The 12,076-nt window shown below is 36.3% G+C and overlaps 1 protein-coding gene across 40 annotated transcripts in view; it reads right to left on the reverse strand.

The window, feature by feature from the left end:
• LOC104909914 (uncharacterized) overlaps nt 1–12,076 on the reverse strand; it is a 115,742-nt gene that overhangs the window by 77,008 nt on the left and 26,658 nt on the right. For 30 of the 40 annotated variants that reach the window (XR_014881513.1, XR_014881514.1, XR_014881516.1 and 27 more), the window contains 2 exons: nt 5,375–5,516; nt 962–1,040 (listed from right to left, as the gene is read on the reverse strand). The exons of 2 other annotated variants lie outside the window; for them this stretch is intronic. Coding sequence is in view for 5 of the 38 variants with exons in the window: in XM_085217762.1 (XP_085073888.1) it covers nt 962–1,004 (43 nt within the window). In the remaining 33 variants the exon portion in view is untranslated. Of the gene's footprint in view, nt 1–961; nt 1,147–5,374; nt 5,517–6,339; nt 6,802–12,076 lie in introns of all 40 variants that reach the window. 8 more of the 40 variants (XR_014881511.1, XM_085217763.1, XR_014881526.1 and 5 more) reach the window with 6 other exon arrangements.

Here is a 12,076-nt window from a genome sequence, read left to right on the forward strand (position 1 = left end):
AAAAATATTAATATAAAAATATATAAAATCTTAATACTAGTTTTCAAATATTTCTGCTGCCTTGTATCACTGACTGTCTAAAATGACTGCATCTAAAGTCAAATCCCTGAGCTTCTGCTCTTGTATTTATCAATTTTAAGATATGCTGAGCACCATAGTGTACCAATGTGTCTCTAGGAAAAACATATTCTCCAAAAGAGTGGCCAGTGGTGGAACGGGCTGCCCCAGGAGATGTTCAAGAAATGCTCAGATGTTGTACTGATGGACATGGTTTAGTGGGGAAATATTGCTTGTAGATGGGTGGTTGGACTGGATAATCTTGGAAATCTTTTTCAGCCTTGGTGATTCCATAATTTTATGATTCTGTGAGGTACACATCCAAATAAATATTTAAGTCGTGAATGTGATTATTTCCATCCTCCCAAATTTCTCCCTTCTCTCCAGCCAAAAATGTGGGTTCTAGTATTTGAAATGTTGTTATATTTATTCTCTTCCTCTTTATCTTGAAATTCATAATGGATACATTTCTTTTGATTGCTTTTTCAATAATAATTATCAAAATATTCATACAGAAATATGAAGGTTTTATCTTCTAATTATTTTTGGACACACTAAAAGTTCCCATCTGTTAAAAGCAGTAATATTATGAATAACACAGGAATATGCTTCACACATCCTTTTTCAAGTACAATCAGACCCATTGCCTTCTTTATAAGTATTTTCTGTTAAAGGCAGCTGACTGAATTCAACCTCACAACACTCTACACTTACACTAAAAAATGGAATTCTTCTATATTCAAAGTGAAACAAACCTATTTTTTCTCTCCACATTTTTTCTAGCTCCATATGTAAATATATTTATTCATTCCTGTTTTGTAGGAGAATATGTTCTGCATTGGAAGAATCATATTCTCCCAATATAAAATTGTTTTATGCAAAACATCATTACAGCCGCACTTACCGTCTAGTTTTCTGTTTTGCCACTCTAGTTCACTGTGAGCCATGACTCAAACTCTCCAAGAAGAATGGCATTTTCTTTGCTGGGGAAGTAAGTCACCATCCAGAATTAACAAGGTCTATTAAATGAGCAGTCTAGTTTATTTTCCAGTTCTTTAGTTTTAAGAGACCTTGGGGACTGCCAGTGCCCTTAGGAGAAATAAACAGAAAAGTTTTCTATTTGTTTGTTTTTTAAAAAGGGAATTTGTGCCTCTGAATCAGACACAAAGAAATTGTTGCTCTGGAAATTTGTTTTATTTATTATATTTCTCTCTCTCAGTTGACACAATATACTTATCTCCTTAATGTCTGAAAAAGCTGAATGAATTGCTGATTAGTACATCGTGACTTTTATTCTTCATTTCATTTCTGTGTCTAGTTTTGGCTTTGTTCACACCACCCCTTGCAATCCACACCCCCTCAAAAAATGTTCTGACTGAAGCCATAAGGCAGCAATCTCATTTTCAGGCAAGTTTCAGCATGTCCGTATGGTTCTTGGAGAACTTCAAATTTTTTGCCAGGTTTAAGTCTGGATGGGACACTGAGAGTAGGAGTATGGGACTACTCAGCCAATCCTCCCTGCAGAAAGCTGAGTTAGTCACAGGCGCAAAGGAAGTTCATGTGATGGGAAGAGCTAAGGGAACAAGTTTGTGCACTGAGATTGGGTTTACTATTGAGAAACCATCAAAGCAAGCTAGGAGATTATTTTTATACACATTGTTTAATGTCTGAAAAAAAGCTTAATCAGAATGCATTGTCTTGGTTTTGGTTGGGACAGAATTGATTTTTGTAATTGTGTCTGGTATGATGCTGTGTTTTGGCTTTAGGAGAAAAACAATGTTGATAACACACCCATGTTTTATCTGCTGCTGAGCAGTGTCTTCACAGAGCTGAGGATGTTTCAGTTTTTCAGCATCTTGTACTGTTATGCCAGCAAAGGAGCTGAAGGAGCACAAGGAGCTTGGGGAAGACAGAATCAGTAAAGCTGACCTAAAATGGCCAAAGGGATATTCCATTCTGTATGATATCATATGAAAAAAAAAAACTAAAAATATGGAGAGTTGGCTGGAGGGCTGCCACTGCTCAGGGACTGGTTGGGCATTGGGCAAGAGGTGGTGAGCAATTGCATTGTTTTGTAAATATATATTATTATCATTACTATTATTATTTTCTGGAGCAAATAAATAAGACAAATCTTAAATTAAGTACTAAGTACTGGTAACAAAGAATAGCTCTTCCACCCTGAACTGTGGGGGACTCCTTTTGAATTGATGCTACTCTGACCTTGAATTCCTTAAGGATATATTAAATATGTGCCATTTCTATTTAGAGAACCCCTTTCAGACTATTGTCTAAAATATTTCCTCTTGGGTCCTCTCATGCCAATTGAGAGTGTGTAAGCCAGATATGGCTTGCTTTGACAACATATGTTTTATAATTTACATGCATTGTGGAAGAACTTACTGTGTTGGTTGGCATTTTAAACTGAATTCATGTTGAGCCCAACTACTATTTATCATTCCTGCTGAGGAGAATTGAAATAAAAATATTAGCTTTCCTTTTTAAATGATCCACAGATCTCTAACTAAACAAAAATATTTGCTAGCAGTTTGCCATCCTTCTCATCCTCGTGATAATTTCTTGAAAAATCTGTGATGGCCAAGAAATATTGTGTCAACTGATAGAAAGCAAGAAGTAATTACTTCTTACACAAGTCTTTTCATAACTGAAGCTATTTAATTTACATATTCACTGACATCTCAACAGAGTCATGGATTCTTTTTACACATTGAGTACTTAACTGGTTAAACATTCATTTATTTGCATATTTTATAACTTTTGTATTAACGGCACAATTAAGGTCTCTGGGAATTTATAAGTCATCAAGATACCTGCAGTAAGAACCAAATTTTGCAAATGTCTTTTAAAATAAAAAGTATTTTTAAGGGTGATACTTTATAGCTTTTCTATATCCCCAACCAAATATGAAACAAAGCTTTACTATGCCATATCCTATTAATAAAGAAAGCAATCATCTGGATCCAGACAGTTCTTAGCACTGCTTCCATTTATGATGTGCAGTGCCCCTTTCTGTAGGTCTATAAGTCCCATCCTATCCATATCCAACTCTGCAAGAGGAGCTTGCACCAGCAGTCTTCAGTCTTTCCCAGTCATAACACGGACAAAATGTTCATGTGGCTCAGATCAGTCATCCTTCCAAGGCCCAGAAGACAAATGTAAGAAGGTACAAACAAAACACATCCATAGATTCTCTTCTGACAGCCTAGTGCAGCTTTAAAGAAAGTTCCATTAGTTCTTAACCACAGGAAGTAATCTAGCAGTTATCTTACAGATATTCCCATAATTTCAAATATGAAATTTATATTTCATATTTATAGAGAGATATTCACATTTTCACTGCAGTAAATGTCAAAAAGGAATAGAAGCACATACACAAGTTTATCACAGAAAGTAGCATATTTTATTTGACATACCTGACACTTTTGCCAAGCACAAGCTCTCTGGAAAGAAAACCTCGCTTCTACATTGTCTAAATCCAAGAGCAATTTTGAACATTAAGCCATTTTGAACTAAATTCAGCAGTTAGATTTGTATTAATGTAAAGATAAATGGAAATAAAGAGCTGTTAGATTATAAAGAAAGAACATATGGACTTAAAATGTTTACCATTTGTGTAATATTTAAAAAAAGGAATGGAAATATTTTTTGTTTTTTTGAAAGAAAAGAGAGTATGACTCTGTAAGGAAATGATAACTACAGATTAAGAAAAAAGTTTCAGAAGTCAATTAAAACTGAATTACATGATCTTTCACAGCACTTTTGAGCCTACAGCATGTAAAACCAACAAAAAAAGTGAGCAGATAAATTCACTTATCTTCTCTGAACAGAATTGGCATCCTCATGCAAAGCATCTTTACAGAGTTTGACTTCATATGTAGCTCAACTAATAAAATTCCTGCTGCCTAAGACAGTAGAGACAAAATTGTAGCTTTCAAAGAGTTCAAGAGGGCTTCCTATGCCTCACATGAACAGCACAAGGCCTGAAACAGGATGTGAGCACTGCATAATCAAGGCACTTGACTGTGGGTAATGATGAGCCATTAAGTAAATACTTGAGGATTCCATTTCATCCTTTCCCATCTCAAGGAATCCATGAAACTCTGAAGAGCAGGCATCTCCTGCCTCTGATTTACTTATAGTGCTTACTACCCACTCGGGACTCAGTAATATAAAATATGATACTAACAGCTCTTGATCATATGAAGATTTTAATATGTACTTTGTGGACTGGGAAGTTGAAAAAACATAGCCTAAATTTCTTTATCTTACTCATTCAGTCAATCATAAATATCTTTCACACTGCTGTAAAGAGCCTCACTCTGTCTTCTTAATATTTTCCTTGCAGGCACTGGTGAATGTTATTCGCCCCCCCCACCAAGACATTTCTTCCTTACTCTTACTAAGTTCAGCTCTCTGAGCCTTTCCTCACAGAGCAAGAGATCCAGTCCTCACCATCTTTTTGATCTCCAATAAAGTTATTTCAATTTATTCATATTTTACATGTACTAGGAAAACAAAAACTAGTCTGCTATAGCCTAGATGTGATGAATGTGAGTAAAGGGCAGTAATCCCTTTCCTCAGGGATCAGCACACTGTGATCCTTTTAATACAGTCTGGGATACTGTTGGCCCTTGTACTGCCAGGGCCTCCGCTGGCTCACACTCGGGTTACTACCCACCAAGGTCCCCCAGGGCCCTACTCACAGAGCTGCTTCCTAGTCAGGCATTCCCAACCTGTACTGATCAAGGAGTTCTTCCTTTCCAGGGGAAAGACTTTGCATTTGCTGACTTTTTTTAAAAATTGGCTCTTTTTTCCAAATTCTCTGTGTCCCTCTGAATGGTCACCCTACTATCAAGCATACTGAGTTTTCCCTGAAACCATTTGCAATATAGATGAAGATGTCCACCATCAGCTCCTCCATGACACTGCTAAAGAAGACAAACAGATTATGTCCCAGTATAGCCCCTCATAGTAGTCCATCTATTTCAACCTCGAGGTAGAATATGGACTATTAACTACTACTTTGTGAGCCCATCCTTTGCGCTTCTCAATCCATCTATTTGTCATCCATCTATTTGGATATAAGATTAATCCAGATACTGTTTAAAAGTCTTGCCAAAGATGACGTAAATGGCAGCCAGTGCCCTCCCATCATCTATCTGTACAGTTATTTTATCATACACAGATGGTAATCAGACTGGTTAGGCAGGATTTACTCTTGGCAAATTCATGATGTCTGTTTCCAGACAATTTTTTTCCTACATATACCCAAAAACTATGCTCAAAGACAACTCACTCCTTGGTTTCCCCTCAGTTCCTTAGGTTGAGTTGTTGGTCTTTTTCAAAGGAAGATGCAACATTTATCTTGGTCCGGTCATTGAGGTCTTCCTCTCGTCTCCACAATCACACTCAAGATATATGAAGTGGATAAATTATCTCTATAAAACATTTTGGTAATTAGTGTCAAGTGTCCAAAAGCATAGTACAAAAAAAAACAATAAAAGAGGTTCAGTAAAATAAGCAAAGTGCTAAAATACAATCTGTAGTGTTAAGAGAATTTTCATCACTCATTGAAACATTAGGAAGAAAAGAAAACCATTTAGACTAAACCCAAGTACGTCCATCAGAGAATCTAACTTCAAGGTTGATGAGGATTGGAGGATTACTCCAAATAAATTTAAATAGTTCAGTTAGTTGGACAACAGATACTCTATCAGGGCAGCTTAAAATTAAGTTGCATTAGTTTTTCCTGCTGCAGTGCTCAATGAAAGTTCAAAGGACTCATACTGTCTAGTTTCTTTGAAATTGGTCTCTCTCAGTGGACCGCGTTATTGATGGCATGCTATTACCTGCCTTATTGATTGCATCTCACTAGTCCAAGCAAGCCCAGAAAAAGAAAAGTCACATAAAGCAGTTCAGAAACGTGGTAAAGTACACTTCAATTTGACACGTTAACCTACATCTTTCAATATGAGAACTAAAAAATCATTTTCCATTAAAAATAAAATAAAAAATAAATAACCAGATATAATTAGTGAAAAATATCACATCAATAAAATATAAAAAAATTCAGAGTTTCAATCAAAAAATAAAATCAATAGAGACATTTTGTCAAAGTATGGTAGTATCTCTATTTACATTTTAAATGGAACTTTTAATATTGGAGTTAGAATGCTAGAAATATATTTTGGAAAAGGCATCAAGGCCTCTGACTGACTAAATTCATATAATTTAACTTTCCTGTCTTTTTCATCTACTTACCAGAATTTCATTTGCAAGTTTGGTGCCACTTGAAACATAAAACATACTGCTCATTTTAATGGGCTCCTCTCAGAGTATAATGTTTCCAATGAAATAGCTAACACCTACAGATAAGGCTTGAGTCAATAATGTAGTCACTTCTGAATATAAAATAGACAAGGTCAATCACAAGGCATTCAACAAGGCCGAGTGCCAGCTGCTGCACTTGAGTCACAACAATCCCATGCAGTGCTACAGGCTTGGAGAAGTGTGGCTGGAAAGTTTTCTGGCAGAGGAAGACGTTGGGGTTCTGGTTGACAGCCGGCTGAATATGAGTCAGTAGTTTGCCCACATGGTCAAGAAAGCCAGTGGCATCCTTACATCAGAAATATTGTGGTAAGCAGGACTAGGGAAGGGATTGTTCTTCTGTAGTTGGCACTGATGAGACCACATTTCAAGTACTGTGCTCTGTTTTGGGCCCCTCTATACAAGAAAGATACTGAGTTACTCAAGAGTTTGCAAGGAAGAGCAGCAAAGTTGGTGAAGGGACTAGAAAACAAAACAAAAGAGGAGCTTATAAATGCACTGGGGCTATTCAATCTGGAGAAAAGGAGGAAGAGGGGGGATCTCAACACCCTCGCAGCTACATGAAGGGAAGCTTCGGAGAGGAAAGTGTTAGTCTCTTTTCTCAGGTGACAAGAGTTAGGAGGCAATGAAATTGTCCCATGTTGCTTAAGGGGAAATTTAAATTGGATCAGGAAGAATTTATTCATGGAGAGGATGGTCAAGCACTGGAGAAGACTGCCTAAGGAGGTAGTAGAGTTCCCATCCCTGGGAGGAGATTATTTAAGAGGTATGTGAAAGTGGCTTTTAGGGACTCAGTTTAGCTGTCAACTTGTAACATTAGGAGGCTGGTTGGACTTGATGATCTTAAGGGTTGTCTCCAACCTAAGTTATTCTAAGATTCTATTATTTATAATCATAGAATCACCAAGGTTGGAAAAGACCTCCAAGATCATCCAGTCTAACTGTCCACCTATCACCAATATTTCCCACTTGTCACTACTCAGTACAACATCTAAATGTTTCGTGAGCACCTCCAGGGATGCTGCCTCCACCACCTCCCCAAGCAGCCCATTCCAGTGCCCAACCACTCTTTTGGAGAGTAAGCTTTTTCTAATGTCCAATCTGAATCTCGCCTGATGCAACTTGAGGCCATTCCCTCTAATCCTATTGCTGGTTACATGCTGGTTACATGGAAGAAGAGGCTGACCCCCAAATATCTTTTTGTTCTTAAATGATACACACAGTCTTGAACGTATCAAATCCTGAGCAACACATCAAATGGGGGTATGGTTTTGAAGTTAGCAGGTAAATTCAAATGAGTCCAATTTTATACTGAAATTTATGAAAATTGGGTTTTTGGTTGGTTGGTTGCTCTTATCTGTTTGTTAATGTTGTTTCTGTTGTTTGTTATTAATTTGTTTATTTTCCTTCCAGTTTCTAGCAATTACCGTTCTTAACAGCTGTGGTTTTAGAACTTGCAGCTGCTTAATAAGATTAAATTCCTGGCAATCACTTTGATAGCATGATTAAGAACAATGTAACCAACTGCATGGCATTTCAAGGTCTTCACCTTTGAAACAAACAGTATTGTAGGTTAAAATATTTGCAAAAAGTACAGAAGCTTATTAATGACAGTAATGGCAGAAATAGAAAGAAGGTTCAATTTTCTGAAGTTAGAAGTGGAATAACTGCTTTTTTATGATTTGAGACTTCCTGCTACAAAATAAACAGCAACAACAACAACAACAACAACGAAAAAGAACAAAAGAGAAACTACCTAGAGACATATGAGTGGGGCCAATATGTGATCTCAGATCATAGCCCTTATGATACAACCACTAAAATATCTCCTTTATGAATTTAAACTGTTTATGGAAGATGATAATCCAAAGCTATATATTTAAGTAGAGTAAAGCTTTGTAAATGATATTTTCAAATAAATATCTCTGTGCAAATAATTGTGAAAGCTCAAATCCTACGGTCAGAACATTTCTAAAAATATGTCTGTTAATGCCCCAAACTAATAATATGGATATACATTTTTATGAGTTCTACTAGTTTTAATGGTTGTCAATTTTGAACTAGAGTCACTTTCTTTTTTGTAACCCACATGAGCAAGAGTTTAAAACCTTTCCACTAAATATTCCAAGATTTCACAGAAGCAAAAGTGAGGTGACTGTAATGCATTAAGACATTTTATTTCACTAAAATTAAAAAAAAAAAAAAAGAGATAGAGAGTGAGAAATAGAAAGAGAAATACCAAGCCAAAAACAAGAACAAAAATAACAAGGAGAAATAAATACAAAGAACTATAAGTATGTATATACATTTTAAATTTTTTATTTTTATTTTTAAAATTTTTTTAAGAAAAATGACACCTGTAAAATGATGAAGTTTGAAGCTAATGTCAGGTGAAGAGCTCCAAATCTCCTGAGTCTCCAGGAAGAGAGATTAATGAATAAATTACAGGGGTGTGAAGAGAGCAGTCTCATTCAACCCCCTCCTTGACACATTAGTATTTTAATGGCAGAGATATGAGTCAGCAATCCAGACAGGGAGTCCTGCTCAGAGACCAACACCTAACAGATTTGTTAAACTGTAATGAGCTGCAAAATGCTATGTTGCACAAGGACTCCGTAACCCTCGAAGGTCGCATGTACCTTTGCCTTCCAAAATGCCAGTTCCACACAGGAACCATTTGAATATTCCCAGCTAGTAAATACCACTCCATGCTGTATTTCTTTGTGAAACTGTGTAAATAAAAGTTGATGAAATTGAAAATTCCATGGAGTTAAACACGTCTCAAGGCACACTTCCTGCCTTCTGGCACTGATCCCAAGAAGCACAAATACTCTGTATATATCTCACAAAAGTGTATGCTAAAATTAGGCTATAGTAATAGTAGCAGGGAGAGGTGTGCTGGTGATAAGGTTAATTTGTTCCAAACACTGTGTTTCATTAAGATGTAAATATGTCAAGTGCAGGAAGAAATAGAAATAATCATCTCTGAAGAAAATGAACTTTTCTCTCAGTATCACAGCCTGCAGAAAGCATCCATGTAGCCAGATACTCTTCATGTAGAATTAAAAGCCAAGCACAATTCAGTCATAGCTAAGAGGAAGCCTACAGGAAGCTGAAGAATTAGCTACATTATATTAAAACACAAAGAAATTAACAAAATGTATGAGTGTTTCATTAAAATTAGTTTTAATAAACATACATCAGGAATAGAGGAATGAGGCTCCTGACCCCTACTCCTCTCTTAAAGCTCTACAGTGCAATAAATTAGTACTAGTTACTGAGTTGCTTAATGATCTTGTTGTTTTAGGTGATGAGTGCTCCATACTCTGAAACTTGACAGGAGCACCAAGGGGCTCTGGAATTTTTAGCATCTTATGAAACAATCCCTCATTTGGAAGGAGACTAATTAACAAGTTGCCTTCAAGATTCTGATGAGGTTTGTAGGGAAAATATCTGAACTTACTGTTCTACGTAGAAAATAATGGGCAAACTTTTGCTTATAAATGCCCAGAAATGAAATTTCAAAGCTAAATATGAACTGTGAAATACTGCCTTGGATTTAACTAGTTTTAATTCATCACCAAAGGGGAAAATGTAACTGTAAAATGCAGGAGTTTGGACTTGGGGGGAAGAATAATAGCAGGGAAAGGTGAGAAAGGGATTATTTTCTGTGGATATATGAGTCAGGCAGGTTATTTATCACCAGTAGTAAACGGAGGGACTGTTGAGAGAGAAAAGATTATAATGCATTGTAAGACTAATATTCCTCTCCAGTCTGGGATTTTTAGTATTCTACACAGTTAAAGCTCTCCTATGCTTACTTTTCTGGTGTTTTCTAGTTTCCCCTGAGGATCAGGAATTGGATTGATTGTTTCATTAAGAAAAAAACATAGTATCTCCCTGTTTGCACACTTTATCTTTAGCTCTTTGTGTGAGTTAACTTTAGTGGATAACAACCACATACATTTCCTCACACTTCTTAGGAGAGAATTCAATGGCTTGCTAGAGTGCATTAAATTACAGCACATGTATATTACACCCATCTGCAGTGCCTTGGTAGCTCTGTTATAGACAGTACTGCAGGTGACCATAATACCACTCTGTCACTTGCAGAGTTTCACAGCGTGCTGTTTTTTCTTCTTGAAACATCCTCCCAATGTGGGGAATAAAACAACATATACATGGGAAATTTAAAAATTATTGTGACATTCTTTCATAAAAATAACTTGAGGAGTGAAACCCAATTCTGCTTCTGTGTTAGTATTTCAGTCTGTATGGAGAAACAATTTGCATAGGGAGGAAACAATCTTGATTTTTGCATACATGAAGATAGGCTTTGCATTAGCTGCTGTTACTCAAGAATGAACTCTCGGATCTAAAGTAGTTTGATGAAAAGGAGAACTCAGTTCTTATCAGCAATAAGCAGTGCAGATAGGATGTAGGAGATGAGAATAAAAGAATGGGGAAAAAAAAAACGTACAACCTTAAAATTATATAAAGTGAAAAACATCTTGAATACCCTGTGCAGTCCTTATCTATACTTTTCAAAATATGTTCAATTTGAAATAATACGAAGAAAGGCAGCAACTAAAAAGTAAACGGGTTCATGTATGAGGAAAAATGGAATGTGCAGTGACTTCAGCATGGAGAGACAACTGAAGGGGGGGGGAGTAAAGTAAAATCACGAGTGACATGGAGACAGAAAACAAGGAACGGTTGGTTATTGTCTTCTCCATAACCAGAACTAATGATTTTGAAGTATAATTAATATGAAGCAAGTTCAAAAGGAATAAGAGGACATTTTTCTGACACTTATTCATAGTGTAGAATTATGTTTGCTGGGGAATGCTGATGGTTAAGTTGGATTCACAGAGACTTTGAAATTTTCATGGAACAAAAATGTCTTTAAGACAGGAATGCTACACGATTTATGGAGTTCAGGAATCACTAGTAACCTAAAGACTGTGCCTGTGCAGTGGACTGAATTAGATTTCTGCCACATTCAGTAAAGACTTTCACTGTCAAGTTCTCCCATATTTGGTCAAGATGCCCACTGAATTACGTCAGGGACCTCAGTAAGTCTCTTGAATTCTTTATAATGTCATACAACAAACCAGTGATGGCACCTCTCGAGTATTTCCCCCCAAAAACCATAATGACTATTTCTTGTGCGGTGTATAACAATTGATTTAAAGAACACAAATAACTATTGGGATGCTCAATCATAGTTATTCTGAGATAACCGATCTTGTTACAAGAAATAATGTTTAAACCAGCATCTGAGTGTAGAGAAAAAAAAAATTAATTTCAGTTAACTGTCTGTCCTTTTCTATAGCAGGAAGGCTATTACAGGGAAAACATCTTTCTAGCTCTTTTAAATTTACAGTGAGTATTGAAAAAAAGTAAATATTCAGAGAATCATCGAATTTCCCAAGTTGGAAGAGACTCTGAGGGACATCACTTGTCTCTGGCCTCCAGTTAGGCACCTTTGACCACAATACTCTGGCTGCGATCATCCAACAAACTGCTTACCCACAGAATATCTATCTTCTATCTATTCTAGTGATAGAATATCTATCTAGCTATCCTTGCCTTATTAATTATAGTATGCTTGCTAGTGGTGATCTGTAATAAATAGAAATCTTTAACAAATAAAGTTTCTGTGCCTGTA

Source organism: Meleagris gallopavo, chromosome 2, assembly GCF_905368555.1.
Source record: "Meleagris gallopavo chromosome 2, MGAL_WU_HG_1.1, whole genome shotgun sequence".
NCBI lineage: Eukaryota > Metazoa > Chordata > Aves > Galliformes > Phasianidae > Meleagris > Meleagris gallopavo.